The 23041-nt window shown below is 41.5% G+C and overlaps 2 protein-coding genes across 2 annotated transcripts; one reads left to right on the top strand and one right to left on the bottom strand.

The window, feature by feature from the left end:
* Positions 1–3171: 3171 nt before the first annotated feature.
* On the top strand, positions 3172–20422 carry brd8b (bromodomain containing 8b). The gene is given in 19 exon segments (XM_035162264.2): positions 3172–3275; positions 4058–4154; positions 5591–5660; positions 5804–5853; positions 5977–6099; positions 6180–6260; positions 7189–7253; positions 7831–7997; positions 8477–8668; positions 9019–9112; positions 9451–9593; positions 9773–10211; positions 10860–10897; positions 10983–11052; positions 11055–11175; positions 11588–11680; positions 13023–13091; positions 13381–13666; positions 18778–20422. Coding segments are annotated over 19 exon segments (2277 nt in total). The 5' UTR covers positions 3172–3256; the 3' UTR covers positions 18838–20422.
* Positions 20423–20516: 94 nt separating this feature from the next.
* si:ch211-39i2.2 (DNA damage-inducible transcript 4-like protein-like) lies at positions 20517–22446 on the bottom strand. Its single transcript, XM_035162266.2, has 2 exons — positions 22062–22446; positions 20517–21296 (listed from the first exon to the last, which is right to left on the bottom strand). The coding sequence occupies exons 1-2, from the start codon at positions 22429–22431 to the stop codon at positions 20851–20853; spliced, it is 816 nt and encodes a 271-aa protein (XP_035018157.1). The 5' UTR covers positions 22432–22446; the 3' UTR covers positions 20517–20850.
* Positions 22447–23041: the final 595 nt, after the last annotated feature.

Below are 23041 nucleotides of genomic sequence, written 5' to 3'. Positions count from 1 at the left end.
ATGACTGAAATGACTGGAGACAGAGAAAAGAGAGATAACATTGGAGGATATGATTGATCTGAATCAAAGGGCACTTCTGTAGTTACATTTCTAGAGAGGTGCATGCCAGGCTATGATGCAGGGTACGCAGCTACATCAGCGTTTATTCAACAGGGAAATATAAACTGGCTTTTAGCCATTAAGACTCTGTTGTCTTGTTCAGCATCTTCATGTAATTTAAAACAACAACCCATGGAAACTTATTTTAATTAGAAATAACCTAACCACACTTTTATTTGCATTGAAAAAAGATTTAAATAGGATGAGTTACTGTGTGCATGTAGGAGCGTTGACTCACCAAAAACCAGAGCCAGACCATGAGACATCCCCACAGCGATCACACCCGACACTGTCTGAACACAATCAAATACAAAATAATACAATATTCAATAAATAAGACAATATCAAACTTTCTGCCTCCACTTGCACTCACACAATCTGACACTACGAACACATACCGACACAGACACACATGTGGCATCTGTGTTCATTGGGCTGCATTTTTTAAACAATCCTTATCATGCATAAACCTCATTCTCTTTCTTGCTATTTTAACAGATAAGAAGAAAGTTCTGTGTAAACACATATTCCCATTGGGCTGCATTTACTTTTGCTTCCTATATCTCTACAGTATTGTTTTATCTTTGTTCAGTTGATTTAAAGCTGAACAAACTCAAACTCACTATAGCAGTTGGCAGTCCAGCATCCCCTTTGTCCTAAATAAAAGATAGACATTTTGTGTTGTTTAAAAACAACAATAAACAAATTAGACCACTGAAACAAAGCTCCAATTCTGATGCCAGTCTTGAAGTAAAAACTCCTGTCACAACAAATATTCCCACTCCATTGAAACCAAATCTGCAATGGAACGAGAAAAGGAAAACAGACAGACTATCTGATGATCTTCCTAAATAAACACAGATAGGTAAGTGTATATGTGTGTGTGTGATAGTCTCACAGCAGCTGATACGATTTGTGCAGAGATTCCCTTCAGCAGGCTGTGTCGAAGAACAGAACCATGAACTGTCGCATTTAGATCCACGGTCCTTTTTCTTCACACATGTACCCTGGAGTTGGACTGTCTGTGTATCAGCCCCTGAAAAATAAGTAACTCTGTCTTAATTTATAAGATACACATACATATTTTTTTAATAAGAAACATATCTTTGAACATTCACAGCCACCATCATCTATCTTTTAGGACAAAGACCACGGTCTCCATAGTCAAACAGATTTTAATATTGCAGATCAATAATTAACAGACTGAGAAGACATTTTTCGATAATACACTGTCACAAAATGAAAGCCCCAGTTATTCTAGTCACACTAGAGAACAGATCAGCTAATGTCTTTTTTATAATCTCAACGTGCTCAGTTTGGGGACAGAGAACACATTCCCTCAATGTCACGATCATTTAAATCTTTATATTTTCAGCACCTAAATTCAAATTATCTACCTGGGGAAAAATAAGATCAGCTTTAAAGCTCCAGTGTGTAAGATTTAGGAGGATGTAATAGCAGCAAGATTCATCATTGTGTTTCTGCTACCTTAGAGACCACACTGTAGAGATAATATTAGGGTTTCATTTCACAGCTGTAGACTCTGTGGGTAAAGGTATGACGTCTGGTGCGTCACTCACTTTATCTGTTCTGTTATAATAAAAACATTATAAAAAGAAGAATGATTGCAGGGGCAGAAAGCTGCAATTACAGTTTTCACCCCTTTAACAGATGCTAAAAGTGAATTTGTGAATTGTTATCTGATTGATTCCACCTTAAGATCCCTGAAGCAGCAGCATGAAGCCACAATATTTAAATTTATCTCCACATGAGTGAATCTCATAAAAAAATTAACACTGCAGAAGCTATTTGATATATAGGTAATTACCATCTAATGTATATAAAGATAGACAACAACGCAGCTCCGAAAAGTGAAGCCAAAGCGTTTCAATCGCCACCTGGTGGCTTCCTGCAGTAGAGGTCATAAATCCTGCCTCCTCCATGTTAGTTATTGGACATGGACCAAACTAAAAAGTCAGAGTACACATCATATAATGTGTCTCTCAAAGATGGTTTCCGTGATATTATGTAGTTCTTATCACACTGATGTTTGTTCAAGTGCTCATTTTTCCAGTAAGTGTGAGTCGCAATTGGTCGATCATGTTTATCGCAAGGGCCTTGCTACTGTGGCCCCATCCGCAGCCGCATACTTTAGCTTCATTTCTGGACAGTCTTAGGAAGTGGACAAACAGTCTGTGGTAATAACAGGTGCAATGAAGTATTCTATATGTCAGCATCTACAGGTGGTAGACAACAGCTGCAAAGGCAACAACTGCCAAGAGAGAATCAGTGTTTATTGATGTTACGGTGCTGGTGCTCATAAGATTTCATGTAAATAAATTTCATCTTAATACTGAAGTGTTGTTCTCCTCTTAATACCTTGTTTTATCAGATCTGCAACCAGATACTTATACTGAGACACAACTATCATTATTTCGGGAAATGATTATATGTGATATCATTATAGCTGATAGCATTATATCTGATATCTGATATCAGTATATCTGGTATCATTATATCTATAACATTCAATCTGATATCATAACATCTATAACATTCAATCTGATATCATAACATCTATAACATTCAATCTGATATCATTACATCGTGGTCGTTTTGAAAAGAACATACAGTTCTGGTCACATTTTGCTTCTGACATGATCTTGGGTTCATGTTTTGTTAACTGTAAATATTTTTGGTGAAACTAATAAAATAAAATGACACATTTTTGTCCAAGAAACCCAACTGCAATCATGATATGAACTTTTTCTATTTGTATAAAAACGTCATTAGAAGTGCTGTGATTGTCAGTGTGGCTCCCTGGATACGTGACGCATTAGATCAACACACGATAGGAAAATATATTTGAGCTTTAGACAACAGGGGAATAAATAACAGGCAGTCAGGCTGACTCAGACCGGTGTTTCTTCAGTAAAGTGAAGAAAGTCGTGTGTATACCTGTTGTTTTTTTAATGGGGTGATTTTTCCTTCTTTGAAGATTTAGATGAAGAACCAGTAAACATGTTACCAGTTGTAGTCCGTGTTTATTCTCCATATAAAGAAGCAGGTGCCATGACAACATGAAGACCGACAGGCGCGCGTGTACCAGTCAAACCTGTCCGGCGGAAGTTGTGCTCACGGCCTAGTCACAAAAGAAATGGCGAGCGGTATCGGCAGTGAGTAATATTTTCTAACTCCTCCTCGATCCTACTTGTGATTTACAACAAAAACACCAAACCAGCAACACGCGGCTTAGCTCCATTAGTTAATTTGACTAGAGTTGTGTCGTTCTTTGTTAAAACGCTGCACAGTGTAGCTGTGTGTGTCTCATCAATAGGTCCCCCGTAACCAACTGTGCTAAGCTAATGCTGCTATTAAAACAGTAGCTAGCTGCATGCTATTGTATGTGAAGTAGCGGTCTCTGAATGTGTGTTTTTGTTGTTTCTGTTGTGTTCAAACGTCAGCACGTGTACCTAAAGAGTGTAACTAAATAAACACGTCTTCATAACACACGATACACGCTAGTAGCGGCACTGCAGCTAACGGCAGCTAGCTAACCTGGTTAAATAAACAAAACATACGTGAGTTAAAAGTGTTGCTGGGCTTGTTTTATGTTGTTTATCTTGACTTTAGTGACACATCACATGCCGTGCAGTTTATTGTATGGATGTGGACAGTAGCGGGCGCGCACACACACGCACACACACACAAAACACATCCACCAAAACAAAACACACGACCAGCCTGAGAAAATACGAAATAAACTAAAATCTGAAGGAAAGATGAACTCACCAGCTCTTAGAGAAGGGAACTGTATCTGAGTGTTTTTATGTATAGTTGGTCGTGTATGTTCTGAGTTTATTTATGACAGATTGTATTCATTTCTCAAGTCTTGGGGCTTTCAGGGATCCCTGGACACGTTATAATGTGTATTTGTGTTGTTGTGTCTCCTCCACAGAACACAAGATACTGACCGTGGGGCCGACGGAGCCCTGGTCAGTCCGGGAGAAACTGTGCCTGGCCTCCTCGGTTATGAGAAGTGGCGACCAAAACTGGTAAAGAGAAAATCTGCTGATAAAGGCAGCGTATTCAACCAAATCTATGCAGAGTTCTGTCTGTGGTATTTGAAACATGAATGTGATGGATGAGTTGCAGGAATGGGAGCAATAAGAAGGAGGTCTTTAGCTTTTAGTTGGACTCATAGTAAATGTAACGGGTCATACACCACCTACCATATTGATCATTATATGGCTGTTTTCCTCATCCTTTCAGTATGACCAGTTCAACAGATGGAGTCCGTGGATATCCAGTGTTGTGTTCCGATGTTTAATTTTACTCCCACTCCAGTTGGATGTGCAACAAAAGGAGGAAAAAAAATCGGAAGCAAACAAATCGATTCATGAGACAATTGTCTTTGACCTGAAGATTGTTTCCATTATGCTTCCACAACAATGATCTCCATTAACAAACGAAAGCATCAACCACAACGAAACACTTGGATTCACTAGACGTGAGAGAGACAGACTGAACGTTTTTCTCATAAAATGAGCTGCAGGCAAATATTAGTTGACGTCAGAGTTTTAGAAAACCTCCATTTTCCATTCAGCAGGAGTGGCACAGACACTTGTAGCATTCTTTAAACAGTGGGAATTAAATATTTTTGCTGAAGAATGTGTGGAACTTTTGAGTCATGATCTTACTGTAGGACGAATCTCTGACCAACCTGTCTGTCTGTTACTTTTTTTTCATACCACTCTGATAATAATATGAAGCACTACCCCCTAGTTACTCATTGACAAAAGTTGCGTCACCTGTGCTGTAAATTTACCAATTTCATAATCCCTGAAAATGGCCTGTTTTCTTTTAAATTTAAATGATTTCTCAGTTTTAATGATATAAACCTTTGTTTAACGTTTGGCAGTTATGGCTTATCTTTCACCTTTGAGCTTACTGCAAGTGATTTGCTTTAATTTCAGTAAAAACTGACCAGCAGTGTACACGGTTTGGCTATGTCCATGCAAAAAGTACTGCTGTCTTAGTATGTGGTGTTAAAACCGGTCATCTCTGGTCTCTCCACTAGAGGTCAGACATGGGCAAGCTATAGTGACTGAACAACAGTGACAGGTGGATCTTGGACAATGATGGCACAGAACTTTGACAGTCAATAAGTAATTTATAAGAGAGGATAAATACCAACCTGATAACTGTGAAACGTTTACAAACAACCAGCTGAACCCTAACAAACAGAAATGAATCACTGTTGCAGTATTCTGTGTTTTCTTTGACCTGTGCCAGTGCTGCTGATCAATTTAATTGTGATTTGTTTCACATCACCCTGGAGTTCTTTCATATGTCCTTTATGTCATTTATCCCCCAAATTTTATGGTTTATTCCTTTATATGAATGCATGTCTTCAGTCACCAGATGCATTTATTTTCTGATTGTCTTCTCGACAGTTGTGTTTATTCTGAGGCCTCTATTTGTCTTCCAGGGTGTCTGTAAGTAGAGCCATCAAGCCTTTCTCAGAGCCGGGTCGTCCGCCTGACTGGTTCTCACAGAAGGTGAGAGAATGTTGAAAACCTGTGCAACATTTTTCTCCATTTGTTTCTCTCACTATCTAATTCTTTAACTTTGTGTTCTGGAAGGACAGGCTGCAGCCTTCTTCAGCATTTGCCTCGAGATAACACCTTTTCTTTTTTCTCAGCACTGTGCCTCACAATACTCCGAGCTGCTGGAAGCCACAGAAGCACCAAAGTTAGTACTACAATGCACACATACACAGACCTATGAGAAGAATCATGATCATTTAACTTTTTTCACCATAAATACAATATTTTGAAAGTTATCCTAAAGCCTGTGCATCCGTCTTTGCTCCAGGCGCAAGCGTGGTGAGAAGGGCGAGGTGGTCGAGACGATAGAAGATGTCATCGTTCGTAGGCTGACCACCGAGAGGATAGAGGAGCTGAAGAAACTACTACGAGACACACAGGAGCAGTACAGGTACATATACACCTGAAAGAAAGACATTTGACAATTGTGAGATGTGACTTTTAACCTCCCTGTGATTTCTGTCCTGACAGGAAGTTGAAGAAGGAGGTGGATATGATACAGACAGGTCATATGGACTCTCAGCTGAAGGAGCTGTGGGCAGACATCACAATGTAAGACTCCTCTCAGTTTTTCTGTCTGATGTCGATTGTATTTATTACTGTTGATGCGTGACCCATGTTATATAAAACCGACTCTAATGCGGACGCCCGCGTGCAGCCAAAATTTGTGTCTACGCTCACGCTCTATATCGACCTGCTGGAATAGAATGTGGGATCAGGTTGGCGTGTGTGGAACACCAGACTCATTATAATTTGAAAGTAACTGTGGACATGAATGTGTGACCAGAACAAGCACATAACTGGGTCTGGACACAGAACTCAAAGGAATGGTCAACTCTGTACAGATTGTAGCTTTGTAGACGGTATCCCGCATGGCTCTGGGATTCAGGTTTGCTGCTTTCACATCAGGCTGATTTTATCCCCTCTGCAGTTGCTTTCAATTACATTCCACATCCATTTTTCAAACACCCCAATATATTGTCGACCTCCTACTCCTGTTTTATGTCCAATCAGGTTCTCGGGTCATAGGACAAAAATTGGCTGTTCCATGAAGCTGCCATAAAACCAGAGGTCACAGTGTCTTTCGAGCTGTTTGACTTAGTTTGTGAAATACTCTCCACCTAATGCTCGATCACACTTAATCTTTCTGAAGCAGCTGAAAATGTTTTTATTCTGACAGTCTTTAGTTTAGGGTCAGGGTCGTCTGAGTTGCTGCTCCATTTAATGAATTGCCTATTTATTGGAATTTCCTTGTCTGTGCTCAGAACCTTTGTACTTGTTTTTGTCTCCATCCTCATTTGTTTGTTGTTTATTTTAACCTTAACCATATTTCTTGTTATCGTAATTTCTTTTATTAATACAAAATATATAAATAAATGTCACCTTCTTACATTTCAGCCACAGTATTTCCCCTTACTTGCTACATCTGCTCAAACTATCTGTGATCTGAGTTTTGATCTGTTTGTTTTTCCAACTCCAGAAAGAAGAAGCAGGATGAGGACGAAGCCGAACAGAAGAGAAAAGCAACAGAAACAGCGTATCAAGGTAGCTTCAGTCTGCACATTGTGACGACCTTCATGTTGAAATATGTTATTATATCTTTTCTTCTGGAAATTCAATATCTTGGATGATGATGACTTTATGATAGGTGATTGCATTGTGTCATCCGTCCGATGTTGACTGGCAGTGTTAGAGATTCTAAAGATGCATCAGAATATAATTTTCACTGTAGTTATGTCATCACGTGCATTTGCCAAATGCATCTGTTTTCCAAGGTGTTGGAGCGTTATCTGCTTCTTTGTCAAGATAAGTGTTTTCTGCGATAAATAGTACACGTACAGTATAAAGGATGTACACGTAAATATAACAACCACAAACAACAAAGGAGTTTTAGCAGAGTTTCTACACATTTATATACCAGTAAATGTTTTCTTTGTCTTGATGCATCTGCAACCACTAGAATGATGCTTTGCTCTGGCCTCTCCTTGGAAAATCTTTTTCTTGTCAGGACAAGAGGTTGTTTTTCTTATGGCTACTACATGATGCCATGCTCGTGATTTCTCTGCTGCAGTTTCCTCACGACATTGATTCATTTTCAAATTTCTCTCTCTCTTTGTCACAGCTCGACAGGCAGTCAAAAACACACCAAAACGTTTGCCCAGTGTAACTGTTCGTTCTCCTCTGGGTGCCAGCCCACCAGCAGTGGAATCTCAGGCCGACTCCTCAGTCTCTACACCTCCCATGGATACAGGAGGTGGTGCCTCCGATGACACCACGACCCACTCAGTTGTAAGAACTTACTCGTTGATAAGATGCCACGAGAATACGGCACATGCTGAGGGAAAATGTGCTACATAAGGTTTTCAATGAAGTTTTTTTTACAAACCCTTTCCAAGATTTATAACTTGAAACAGATTCCTCAACATAATATTACTCATATATAATTACTTTACAGAAGTATTATCCAGGCTTCATTGAGATGGATTTGACTGTACACCGTCACATGGACTGTAATTCATTGCCATCTCTGGTTAAACTGGACTCCTTTTGTTTAACCAGTCTAACCATCTATTTAGTATGTTGACTTTGAATTCAGTGACTCCACAGACGTGCCTTTCTATACCTCCAGCTTCTTTATTGTGTCATTATGAGTCAGTGGACAAATCTCATCTCACATGATGGCGTTTTTGGCAAAGCTGGATGGAAACATTTACTATAATGTAGCTGACCGTTCCAACCACTCACTGATTCTCTGCTGCCTCTGCCAGGTTCAGGGGGTCGGGGTTTTTCTACCAGTGACGGACACTCCCGGCCCTGGGCCCAAAGATGGAGGCCTGGCTGCTCTAGTAGATGACTCGCCGCAGAAGAGGCTCCTGACCCAGAAGTCCACCCCGCCACCTTCTCCTCTTCTGTCAGAACTGCTGAAAAAGGGCAACCTCATCTCAGCTAGCCCCCGCCTGGTGAGTGGCACCTTAAAGCTTTAGTCAGTACATTTCCAAAATAGAGGAGTGAGAGAAAGAGAATTTAAGTACTTCTATAAAAAATGTACTTACTTCATCAACCATATAATAAATGCTCATAATGATAGGCTGCAATAAGAACTTTTAAAATGTCACTACAAAAGGAGAGATGATATATCCCTAAATGCATTCAATCTTGTTTTGGTGCTTTTCAGTTTTATTCACTGCTAGCTGATCTTGCAATATCCAATATCAAGTCATCTTACTCCAAAGTGTTTTTCACTGCACTGGATTAAAATGTTGCTTTTAGGGTTTTTCCCCCCTTTTTATTTTGTATTTGTTGATGTCAGGTTGCAGAAGGAGACTTGACTGGAGGCCTCACTAATGGATTACAGACTGCCACTGCAGCCACTTCCTTACCCCCTGGTCATGTGGTCATCACTGGTAAATATAAGTTAATCTAACAGTAGCTGTGTCCTAATTCAGGGGCCGTGTAGTCTACATGGCTGTGACAGATATTCATTGGGTTTTCAAAACATGCAATATGTCCCAAGTCTGTAGACTATATCTGTAGCCAAATATTATCAATAGACATACAAATTACCTATATAAGGTAGATAAAAGAAACAAATATTACCAGGCATCAAAGAGACATAAACTGTGATCACAATGCCACCAGATCAATTTCCATTATATTACTAATAACGTTAATATTGCAGTGATGTTTTTATTATGTGCTCATATTCTTATTTACTCTGCTGTGTGTGTGTGTGTGTTTGCAGAGGGAGAAGCTGAAGCCGCAGTGAAGGTAGAGCTTGGTGAGGAGACGGGGTTAGTGGAGGAGGACTTTGTAGCTGTGTCTTATACGGGAGACGAACTGGACCTGGAGACAGTAGGAGACATCATCGCCATCATAGAGGAGAAGGTACAGGAGATGTCATTCTGTTTACATGTCTAAGTCATTTAATCTCACTTGAATTCTCAAAACAACCAGTGATTAAAACTGTTTCTCGAATCATTAATATCATAAAGGTAGTATGTGCTACTTTTGTCTTATAATATCATTTTGTCTAAATCTTTCTCTCTCCCCGTCCTCCTTCCCAGGTCGATGACTCTGTGGAGCTTTTAGATGCAGCAGCGGTGGAAGCAGCGCTCTCTCTGTGTGAAGAGGCCGTTTCAGAGGGACACACCCTCCCTGGCCCCTGGGAGACCCAGGAGCTGAAGGCTTCGGATCCTACGCCCACAGTCCAGGACTCCAACCCCACACAGGAGCCTCAGGATGTGACCACAGTGTCGGCCCCGACACCTGCAAGCACAGAGACCCACACCCAGCCGGAAACCAAAAGGGAAGAGCAGCAAAAGGGAAACTGTGAGGGACCAGAGGTGACAGGAAGTGATGTCACTTCTTCTGTCACGTCTGATGACGGCGCCACAGGAAGTGAGGTTACGGAGGAAGCAGCGACAGGGAAGGAGGTCACTGAAGCTACAGTAAAGAGTGAAGTAGAGGAGTGGAGCCAGCCTGAGCCCAACCCACCTTGCCTAGGTGGGTGGTGTACAAACACACTCTATGCCGTTTATTTAGTCTCCAAATATGCCCACTTAAAAACGCCTGCATATATCATACAACAGTGCACACAACAGTATCCGTGAGTGTTAAACCATACTCTCGAGGGAGCATCTTTGCTCTGTGTGCGCATCTGCGGTTCCATGAGAATTGAGCTGAGACCAGCGCGGACTTCCTTCCCTACGCGCTCCCAGCTGCTCAACGCTGCCTGACAGTTGCTCGCTCTTCGAGTTGAATTTGGAGGCGGGGACAGCAGCTGATGCTCCCTTCCTTCGACTGGTCACTTTGAACACTCCCGTCCCTGATTGTCTGAACCCCTTCCCCTTCAAATTTCTGTCGCAATTGTAAACTTTGTGGATCAAACATACCGACCACAGTCGTGCACGCAGAGGAGAAATGCTCCCTTGCAAATCTGTCTTTCCTCTTCGGGATAATGATCTGTTTCCCCTTGAGTGATTTTGCTGTCGCAGATACTTTTCTGTGCACTCGTTCCGTATGCGCAGGTGTGGTTTTTACTTGAACAAATTTTGAGACCAAATAAACACCATAACACACACACACACACACACAAATATCATATTTGTATGTGTAGATTTTTTAAATCCTGTTGTAATTCCTGTTCCACAGATTCTGAGGACAGCTCTGTGTCTGGGAAAGAGTCCAAGGTAACTCACTTAGTTGCAGACTTGCACACATGAACACCCTTCCTAAATTGCCGTCATTTCACTTGTGTATTTTTTTTTCTTCCAGGAGGTAAAGGAGGAGGAGGCGGGCAGTGAGGGTGACCCTGAAGAAGGGATGGAGCTGAAGGAGGAGTGTGGGGAGGGCCCTATCTGTCAGAGGTGGAGCGGGCAGCCAGCGAGAGTGAAGATGGCTACGGCCCACCCTCTCAACGCTACACGGCAGATTCACTGGCCAGCAGCCCAGCCTCCTCTTCCCAATTGTAAGTGTCGTACACTGCTTCTGGAATGGTTTGACAATTGTGTCAGCATAACTAAGTGTAACTTTATAGTGGTAGTGACAGTGTGCATCAATCCAGGGCAACGGCCTGAGATAACCTCCTTCCCTTACTGCAACAAAACATTTTAGGTGCTCTGCTGCAATAAAACTAGATAAAGCTCAGCTGGCATTGTCATGAATATTAATGTCCTGACCTCTGAATCAGATTAGGACTCCATTTCCCTGAGCTAAGCAGTCTGTGACTGCTGACATCAAAATTGTAACACTATGTGCTTTTGTCTCGCTGCCACTTGGGCTTTCTCTTCTGCTTTCATTTCCATTCACTGTGGATCCTCTCTTCGTTCCCCACTCACTTCCTCTCTTCCTCCCCCTGTTCTCCACTGTCTCTGCATCAGATCTACCTGTGGCGAGGACCAGGAGGCAGTCCAGGCACAAAAGATCTGGAAGAAAGCCATTATGCTGGTGTGGAGAGCTGCAGCCAATCACAGGTGGAGCTTCTTGGCCTGTCCCATGCGAGATAATCCATCAGACTTTATTACTCAGTCGGGTTCATTTAGAAAGTGTTGTTTTGGCTTCTTACAAAAGCATAGTGTATAGAGCTTGTGTTTGTTATAAAAGAATATTATTATATATAAACCATATCAGGTCTATTCATGATAATGCATCATACCACCAGTGCCATGTAGCCAGCTCTTTGAAAATACCTTAGCTATTTCCCAGGCACTACCCCAATACAGCTAATATATTTGAAAAGAAAGCACACAAAAAGTGAATCATATTTTTTTTATCAAATCAGTTGTAAATTATGTGATTTTATCTTCCAACATGATGGTGCTTAAACCATCTATTATATTTCAATGTAACGTTTGGCTGAATATAATGTTCCTGTTAAGAATTGCATGTAGAAAGAATCAGTCTGTCTAATGCACTGTAGAATGTGAATATCCACAAATGGTGATTGGGCCATGAGTATTGTTTCTGAGAATGTCTAGGTTTTAGATCAAATATATACTCACAATTTTTTTATATAGTTTTAAATTTTGCTTGAAAATTTAAGTGCAGAGGAAAACATGTTAATTTCAAATGTAATCAGTAGCCTGTAGCAGCAATAGATTTATTTTGTGCAGAAATGTGAAAAACACTTACTGGACAAAATCTTTTACAAAATTTTAAGATAAAGCTACACTACTATGTTTAAGTTTTAAAACGCATCACTGTTGCTACATTTATGCTTGTGATCCACACTAAAGTTTTCCAGCGCCTAAAACTAAGAAGTTCGGAAACGCTGCCGTTTTAGTTTGAAAACTGCATTTTAGTCTGCACAGGCAGAAATTGTTTCAGTTGCAAACAACGCAGTCACCTGCATTCACCCTTAGATTGGTCCTTATCAGTCACAACTCGACTTCCAGCGGTGAATGCAAAATGTTGTAAACTAAGAAAACAGCTTTCCAAGAAGACCAATAGCTTCCTCTTTAGACTGTTACGCACACGCCCAGTGTATGTGAATGGTCATGTGATGTGTTTTCAGGTGTCGTACCGGTGAGGATTATTACTGATACAGAGCTGAAATGCTTGGGGGATCGCATTAAAACAAAAATATATTCTTTTGGATGTAAACCTAGTCTGCAAGTTTTGAGTTCAACATTTGTGTCTTTTCTGTTGACTGTCCCTGTAAAGTTTTCTAGACAGTAGTTTTCCCCTTTTCTTTCGAACAAACCTGTTCACAGCGAAACAGATGATTCACCTCTTTGGAGAAATAAATGCCAACAGTCTGCTGAAAGAGGATCTGATGGCAGGGTTTTACAGTTTCTGATGTCCTGTGTCTCTCAGGTACGCCAGTGTCTTCCTGCAGCCTGTGTCAGATGACATCGCCCCCGGTTACCACAGCATCGTACACAGGTCTGACCACACACATATAAAACACTGAATTTTAAATAACACTCTAAGGCTATTATCCTGGTTCAAATAAATGTGTAGGCTTTCTTACTCATGTCCTAGAAAATAGTGTATTATGTTTTTTGTTGCACGAGTCAGCTTGACAGGGCAGAGAAGCTCTTGTTTGTTAAGATCAACCATCAACAAAAATCCCCGTTGCTGCAATTCCATTAAACTGCAGAATATATCAAAACAAATAATAATACAAACAACTCCCTCCGTCCTGTGACTCCTGCCCCTTGTCCTGTTCCAGACCCATGGACCTGTCGGCCATAAAGAAGAACATCGAGTCCGGCGTGATCCGCACGACAGCCGAGTTCCAGCGAGACATCATGCTCATGTTTCAGAACGCTGTCATGTACAACTCATCGGACCACGATGTGTACCACATGGCACTGGAGATGCAGCGTGATGTCCTGGAGCACGTTCAGCAGTTCCTGGCCACCCAGCTCATCATGCAGACCTCGGAGAGCGCCATCTCCGCCAAGAGCCTCCGCGGCAGAGAGGGAAACCGTAAGCCAGGAGAGCCAGCTGAGAAGGTGGGTTGGGTGTAAAAAGTAGGATTCACTTCAGAGTCTCTTAAAGTTTCAGATAAGTCTCATTTTGATGAATACTGAATTTACATAGTTCATGTTCCGAAGCAGAGCTGTGTTTGTTTGAGGTCCCTCATGTTTATAGCCTGACTCCCTTTACTTGTTCATAGGCCAGAGTAATAAATTCAATACACGTAATTATTTAATAACTGGAGTAGACAACCAAAAATGTCCACAGAAACTATTCAAAACATGTTTATAGTAAACTCCACTTCTTCACTATCCATCTGTCTGTAATGACCTTGGAGGCAAACACATGTATTGACTTGGTCCCTGCTCCTACTTTTCTATGTCTTTGATCAACCCTGATCGAACAGAGTGCAGAATCTTAGGCCTCCACCTGGCAGCTGCTTTTATAGATGAATAAACCCAGTTTGATACAGATCAGGTTTTTTAAAGGGGACATATCATGCAAATTCCACTTTGTTAGTGCTTCTACAGGTTAATGTGGGTATCTGGCATGTCTACCAACCCAAAAACTCTGGAAAAAAAAACACTCGCGCGTTTTGTTATGGTTCCTCTAAGTCAGAAACGTCATGCTTGAGTGACTCGAATGAGCTTCCTGTGTTTTGTGTCGTAAAATACACTGGAAGTCTCCCTACATGGCCTTGGCCCACCCCCCACCTCATCCCCCCCGCCCCCCCACACTCGTTACTCCGGGTTTACACCGACGCAGCGAGCAGCGCAGCGCAGCGCCTGCTCCTGCACGCAGCCGCCTGGCTGTTCACACGGGACGAGCATTTCTCCGCGCTGGTCAGCCCGCGATTCACTCACATGTGGCATTTGTCTGGATCGTTGGGACTGGGAGGCTGCAGCAGTTGCTCGGGCGCGACCGCCGCTCTCCCATGCGTGAGCTGGAATTTGTGTCAACGCCACACAGCCAGCAGTGTGGAAGACTTCCGCAGTGTTCAGCACTACTGTAACACTGGCACAAACACAGAGCCCCCACTGCTACGCCGGGTTTACGGACGCGGAGCGCAAGCGCCCGTTCTCAAGTGCGCAGCTGCCTGGCTGGTCACACGGGACGAGCATTTCTCCGCTGGTCAGCCCCATAGACTGTATATATAAGGTCAGCCCGCGATTCTGCTTTCTCCGCTTGTTGTTGTACCCATTGAATGTCGGGGTTCGGGGGTAAATGATGGTCTTCATAGCCCCCCCTCTCTTTCTCTCTCTCTGTCTGTCTGCTTGTGTGCTTGTAGTGGATGGGCAGAGGGGGACATTTAATTATGTGATTGGGAAATTAAAACTCCAGGACAACAGAAGGGGAATACAAAGTATGGCATGCATATTTGATAATTTATATCATATAAAATATGTAATTGATATCGTTTAAAATCATGGGGGGGGAGGGGGGAGCTGGCTCATTAGCATTTAAAGGAACAGGCACTCAAAACAGGTCACTCTGTGGAGGGCTGTTTTATACAGGGTAAAAAGGGTGCTGTTTTATATGATCCTTGTGGTATTTTGACCAAAGTATGTTACAGACATTTCATTAAGACCCCAAGGAACCATATCAACTTGTGGTAAAATGGGCATGCTATGTCCCCTTTAAGCGAGCGGATCATTTTGTTCAGATGGACATGTGACTTGGGAAAGTCCAGTTTTGGAACCATATCACCTGTTGACATCACAGATACAATTAACTGATAATGGGCTGATGCTGTCTTTTTTAACTGATATTTGATGGACTAATATATGTGTGTGTCATTTGTAATAATGTTTTCAGATCTGGATTGAACAGATAATTAACATTCTTGCACACTGGCATTTTGGTTTCATGTAGAATTTCAAATGCCAAAATCCTCTTACGTCGTGTTCAGACATGAACTCTGAAATAAGTCCATAAAAGTAGGTCCGGACCTTTTCCAGAGTTTGCACGAAGAGTTTTCACATATGAAGAACGCAGTAGAAGATTGTCAGAGTCGGATGAGTTCACAAGTATTGTAGAGCGTGCCAGAGGCAGGACATGATGTACAAAATCCAACCGAGTCTCTTGCTGTCTCCACAACTTCCCTGAGAATTTCTGAGTTGGTCCCCGTCGCCAAAAACTCTTGAATCTTGTCAAGTTGACATCTTTGTTTGCATCTTTCACGTGTATGACATCTCTTCTTCATCCTTAGATATTTGTATTCTATCAGTTTTATGTTAGAAGAAGCGTCAACACACCCACACGCTCACTGTCAATTTCCAGACATTTTCCTGCTTTATTCCCACATGAGCTCAATGTGACATTTTCCAAACATTTTTCTAGGGGGCTGGCTGGAAAGTTTCCAGAGCAACTGACTCAGACATCTTTTTTTCACAAACAGCCCCACCGGAAAAAATTTCAGGAAAATGTGTGGAGTTCAGTGCTTGTCTGAAATCGGCTTATTTGTGTTGCCGTCAGTGTTTCACACTCAATGTAAAGTGTGGTTATGTAAACACAACACAACATGATATACAGAATACACGATGGCAGGTGCTGACAATGCATATAAAATCATGGTGTTTCAGGTGACAACATGATTACTCACGATTACTTTATTTTATATTTCAGGCTCTCCACTGAAAATGTATATTGTCATATTGATGTTACTTTTATATTTAGGAATATATATTTTGAATCATTACACTATCATTCACTCACAATGTGCAAAAGGCAGACATTCACACACTGTTGAATACATGGAAGATCTGATCCACAGCCTCCGCCTGCTGTACTGTGCTTCAGAGAAATGATTCCTGGTCTTGACTCCCTCGCTGGTTCATGTCCTGCATGCTGGCTGCACCTCTCCTCACTAACTTCTGTCTGTCCCTGACTCAGCTGTTTGTCTGCCGCTGTCCAGCTGCTTTCTGTCTGCTATCAATTCTATTACTTGCTGTTGTTTGTGTGTGTCTGACTTAACTGCATGAATGTGTGAGTTGTGAGTGTGTGTCTAACATCTGTTCGACTCATGGCGGATTTTTATGGAAGTATTGTGTTGTTTTAAAGAAGTCATCTCAGGATAGGGAATATCCAGGAATGTGCTTAATCTTCATGGGATGTCCACAAATGTATTTTGATCATAGACTATATTTAGCAAGTTTTTAGACAAGTTAATGAAGTTTTTAAAATATTGTTTGGCTGTTTCTCCACAGCATGCTCAGCTGGGTTGGATATGAGTCTGTCACATTATCTTCAGAACTTGACTGTTAAATGTTAAAATATATTGCAGCTCATACAAATGAATGAGAGTCCTGAGACTCTGGTACGGTGTTTGTGAGCTGTGTTGAAGACGTGTGCATGTGTGCCTGTCTTCTTGTGTCTGTCATTGATCTCACTATTTACGATCTGCAAATCTGAGTGTGGGTGGATATCTGTCTGTCTTTCTGTGTGTGCGTGTGTGTGTCTTTGTGTCTTTGTGTTTTTGCCGTGCAGCGGTCAAATGGACTCCCCACCCCCCCGGCGTGCTCCCGTGTTTGACGCAGACTTGTATGAAACTTGCTTCACACGCACGTGTGTCTTTTCTCTCTTTCTCACTCCAATGTTTGTCCTCCTACAGGACAGTGTCCCAATGGCCTCTCCTGCTTTCCTTCTCTCTCTCTTTGTAAGTATTCAGGTCCTCCCTCAGATTTCACCAGAACCAGGAAACGCTCCGCACATGCTTGTCTCAGCGCAAGCGCGCGCGCGCGCACACACACACACACACACACACACTTTACGCATTCATCTGTACCGCTCATCTCCTTTCTTTTTCTCAGTTCAATTGTGCTTTAGTTGAATTAAAGGAAGCAAACCTGTTGTGAGGATTAAAATAATTATAAGAGCCCCTTTATTGGTGCTATTCAATAATATAGCTCCAAATTGTCATGCTTGTAGTAAAAACATATCCTAATCAAAGTGTTGTTAGTATGTTTGTTTAAAAAATGATACAATTGGCCGACATATCATGATAAACCTTCTTTAAACAGCAACAGTCATAATGAAACTTTTAAAAACTATTTAATTATAACAACTAAAATTGCTGAAGCTGTAAATATATTATTAGATATTCCTAAAAATATCTCTTTTTATATAATTATATATTTTTGGATTTTGTTTTATGATATGGATATTTTATTTGATTTAGTTGAAGTTGGAAATAAAAGCATACAAAATATGATTTATTGATATATGAATTGATAATCTCTTTGCGTTTGATCAGATTTTCTTCACATTTCCTTGTCACCTTCAGTCCTGCAACAGTTGTTTTACTTTGCACATATTTATTGGTGCATTCAAATTGCTGACATCACCTTTTTCAAACTTAGCCCCACCCACTTCAGACCAGTGAGAAGAGAACAACACAAATATCTCATGAAAAAACTTTGGGGCCCTAACAATAGATTATAATGGCTTTTAGAATAGATCAGATTTTTTGCTGTCTTTTTTAAATTAGCTTTGCTCAAAATGAAACGGTAAACTTCCTGAAAATGTCCGACTTTGGACTGATCCACTGACGTGTCTTTGTGTTTCCTGTTTGTGGAAAACTTTATTCTTCCATACTCAACAGTAGAGGAAAAATACTCAGACACAATATCACTGTATAGATGTGTGTTGTGGATAAGAATTGAAGAACTCCTTTACCTTTCACTCTTGGCTCTTTCTTACAGTGTCTCACACACACACATCACACTTCACTGTCTGTGTCACCCTCATAAACATCAACACACACACACACACACACAGGCTCCTTCCATCACCCGAGCTTCAGTCGACCTTCGGTTTTTGACCCATGCCGGTTTCCTGTGTTTTTCTGTTCTCGTGCGGTTGTCCATGTCTCTGCATGTTCTAATTTCTTTTCTCCTTCTTTTTTACTTTTAAATGTTTTTCTTTCTCATCATAATTTTTTATGTTCTTCATTTGGGGAGGAAGCCCTCCGAAGTGGACTGTGCTGTGTTTTTGTGCGGAGCTCCATCACGTGAGGAGGCCCACCTCAGGGCCTCCCTTCACACTGTCCAACTGACCACCACCCTGCCCACTCCCATGTTAATTCTTTCTCCTATTCTCTCTCTCTTCTTTCTTTTTCCCTGTTCTCCTCATTTGTCTCCCGCTGCAGGACGGAGGCACCAGGGGTCGGCGCAGTGCCATGGAGGCGGACCTCAAAATGAAAAAATAGCCTGAAATTTCAGAGGAGATGCTATGAGTGACAAACAGCCACTTTTGGAATCAGAGAAGGTGGAGCTGAATACTTATTGGTCTCTTCGGTTGTTTTGTGAAGAGGACTGCAGACTCTGTGCCTGGTTCGAGTGTGTGTGTATATACACACCTAGTCATCCGTGCTTTGGCGTAGACGAGGGTATATGTGTCAGTGTGTGTCAGCCAGTGGACCTGACAGAGCTGCATAGAGCTTCCTCTCTTCTGGTTCATATGATTAGTTTGTGTGCAGCACTATAGGATTTCACTCCGGGACAAAACTAACCAGGGCACCACTTTACCCAAGTATCATTTCACCAGCCAAGGTAGTTGGTCATCATTTCCTCCAGCTGAGAGGGAACAGCGGAGGACTGAGAGGAAAGAGACAAAGAACATTTTCACCAGCAGATGTGTTTGGGATCAAATGATAAAGGACGGGTGAGTTCTACTCACCAGATTGTATCAAGTTAAATCGTGGACGCATCAATACTAGTCAGTGACTGATCATTGATCTTGCACCAAACTGTGCACTAGCCATCAGGGCCGAAAACCACGCCCAGGACGGTCACACAACAAATAATGATGTTCAAAATGATGGAATTAAGATCATCTCTGTTAGATCACGACAGTGAGAATAACTAATCACATCTTTATGACTGGATTTTCAGGGTTTTTATCATTAATGGAGCAAAGATGATTAAATTAAGGAAATCAGATCATGTCACTAAACTGGTTATTTATATCGACTTTGTTTAGTACCTTACTTTATTGCCTTAAAGGAACATGTTTTAGCACATTAACTGCAAAATTCATATACTTTACATTTCTGCTGATATTTTTCCAAAGAGCAGGTTCCATAAAATACCATATTTAATTAAATTCAACCTCATAATCTGCAGGCAGAAATGAAACATGCCTGAGTTATGTCATCACTCTCAGTAAACCGTTGTCTTGTGTTAGTGAGAATTAATTTCATCATGTATTTAATCTCCTTGCTTGTGCATCCAGGTAAACTCAGGCATCTTAAGTTTTTACAGATCTGAGGTACTTTAATTATCCGTTATACCTCCTCACTGTGCTGCATGAAGCATAAAGATATATAGAACCTTTGTTTTATTGCTGTTGATGAAAATTGTATTGTTAGTGTTTATACGGTTTTATCGCCTAGCCCTAAGTTCACAGATTTAAAGTGTCACTGAAATCACTGAGTTTTCAAATCAGTTCCTATAGATGAACAGAGACCATTAGCTGCTTAGTTAACATGTGCAAAGTGAAATGATCGATAGTCATGTAAAACCTATGATGTGTTGCGTTAAAAGGGCTAAAAACACAGAATGTGAAGATTTTTGTTGCCGAATTAGTATTGATGCATCCCCACGTGTCACTTAGGCTGTAGCCAGTGTGCTATGTAAATAGCATAAGAACCGTTTGTGTAATGAGTGTTAGCTGAGAGTACAAAAACAGGTTTGTACTAGTGACGGATCATGTAGACTTTGTTTTGGTAGCTGGTACATGTATCACGTGTTCTGTTGTACATTTGTTAAATAAAGATTTGATCTAAGCTTAAATCAAGTCAGATGTTTTTTTTCCCCTCGCTCCTGCCGTCATTAGTTTGACGTCTCAGTGGAGATGAGCTGATTGACACCCATTGAAACAAAGGTCTATGAAATACTGTCACATTTATTTAAAAATTACTTAAATAACAACAAGTACAACACATTTCAGGAGGGAGACCTGCCCATTCCTGAAGAAAATGTCCATGTTTACAATGCATGTTGCAACATTCAACTATGTGCAAAAATACTACAGTCACACTGTCTATGGAGTAGAAAAACAAGTTAGACATTCATGTAGGAAACAAAAATCTGCTTAATACTATAAATACAACACAGAAGCATGTTACAGACCACACTCTCAGACTGTGCATGAGGCCCAACATTTGAAACATAAAAACCAAGGTTAACAGTGAATCGGGTTTACTGCCTCAACTTCGCCCCTAGCTGAAATCATGGATGACAGGACTGGCAGAGGAGTAAAGCTTCCTCTTCACCAGCCGGTACTCTGCTCTCAGCTTCAACACTTTGTTGGTATCAAAGATGTTCTTGAGCGGCGGCCAACCGTCGTCTTTATCTGCCTTGAAGATCACAGACAGTTCAAAGGTGGGGATGACGCTGGGGTCCGGGAAGATGCTCCCCACGGATTTGAGGCCATCTTTGAACGCCACGTAGACTGCGATGGAGGCGCCACGGAGCCCACAGGGCTCATCGGCCGAGGAGCGCACCACGTCCTGGCCGATCCTCATGGTCATGCGGTGAGGCAGCAGCAGCACCTGGCAGTGGAGGCTGGACGCCTTGGCCTCTGTCAGACAGCGCTCGATCTGCCGGGTCACATCCTGCTGCAGCAGCCGCTCCTCATGCTCCACACCAGTGTCCAAACTGCAAACTGTGGAAAGATAACCAGTATTGTTAGAACAAGTGGCATTAATTCACAAAAACACATGAAGTACATTTTTAAACATGCTTACAGAAACATGCAACTTTCTTAATTTAAAAATAATACTCCTACTCCTCGCCCTGAACGTCTGTTCTTGCTCTATTAATGTCGGTGAGAAGTATGTAACTGACTGATAGTTGCAGCAAGTTAAAGGGTAACAGTGAAATGTAGATCAGGAAGACTTAAAAGTAATTAAAAAACAGTTTCTCAAATATTCAGCGAGGAAACTTAAAAACAGCAGCAGCTCTACTGGAAGCCGAGGATCATGGGTAATATCCACGGTTCGGTTGTGTTTCAGTTCAGTGAGCGACTACACAGTCAACACATTGACAAGCTTCCTTTTCCCCAGGACACGAAAACAATCCCTCAGAAACAGCCTAAAAGAATGAATGGCTGCAGAGGGCGCTGTTGCTCAGTAAAAATTACTCAGTGTTGCTTTAATATCGGCGCTGAGTGTGTCATCAGCTGATCCAAGACCCGATTCACTTGCATCAGACTCATCCCTGTCAGGTGGATTAGGGAATTAAAGTGTCCTTCCGCCAAATAGTATAGGACCATTTCCAATAAAGGTTATTTTACTTCAGTTAGCGGATTGATATTTAACTGTGATGAGGTTATGGGGGTCAACTACAGCTGACCTCCACGACAGTTTCTAAATTAACTGTTTAATATAATTTCTGAGTTAAACGTGATGTAACTTTGTAAACTACTTACAGCGGGAGTTGTTCTCTCTCTCGTCGCAGCTGTCGACGCTCCCCCGCCGGGCAGAGCTGCTCTTGGTGCCCGGGGATGTGAGCTGGGACCAGTACTTTCCGATCATGTCCGTCACGCTGTGCTCCGGCTCCGTCAGGACGGACGCTCCGTGTCCGAAAAGCAGGGCCGCGGTAAACACCATCCTGGTTCTGGTTCGAGTTGGCTGAGCTCCAGTTTCTGTGTTTTCTCCATGTATGAGGTCGGCGTGAATGAGCCGAGGCAGAGGGAGCGATGCTTTTAAACCGGAGGAGCCGCGGGTTGCGTCAGCTGAGCGTGTGGGCGGAGCTGGCCGCGTCCATCCAGAAGGTTCCTGCGGAGCATCACGCAACATGTCCGGGCATTACACAGGTGAGGAGGCCGGGAATACATGTACTACCAGTGAAATTACTAATACACTGACGGAAATGTCCTCAAGAACCACATTAACTTTTCTACTTTAGTACTTTTAAATATACTTGAGTATTTCAAGTAAGAGTACCACATAAACTTTATACTTTAGTAAAAGTAAGTACGTTCTTGAAAGTAAAAGCACCAGTTAAAGTAAGGAAGTACTTTTAAATATGCTTGACGTATTAAAAGTAAAAGTACCCCATTCGCTTTTTACGTGAGTAAAAGTAAGGAACTACTTTTTAATATGCTTAAAGTCTTAAAAGTATATTTATATATTTATCAAATATATTTAAATTTTATCAAATAAATCTTGCACCCAAGACACACACTCTGGTGTCACTTTATTAAGCACACTTAGCTAAAACTAATGCAGCTTAAATACTGTAGCTGAATCAATAAGTCAATTAATTGATTAATCCATTTTTTTCATCTTCTTTTATGTGAAATAATCAAATCATGAATCATTGAAAACTGTTTTTTTTCTTTCCTATTGATTTGAATAATTGACAGTTACAGACATGGGTTTTATAGGTCCATAATTTCCCATGGAC

This window comes from Hippoglossus stenolepis, chromosome 7 (genome assembly GCF_022539355.2).
Source record: "Hippoglossus stenolepis isolate QCI-W04-F060 chromosome 7, HSTE1.2, whole genome shotgun sequence".
Lineage (NCBI taxonomy): Eukaryota > Metazoa > Chordata > Actinopteri > Pleuronectiformes > Pleuronectidae > Hippoglossus > Hippoglossus stenolepis.
The sequence above is the reverse complement of the archived record's forward strand: the minus strand, read 5'-3'. Positions and strand labels throughout refer to the sequence as shown.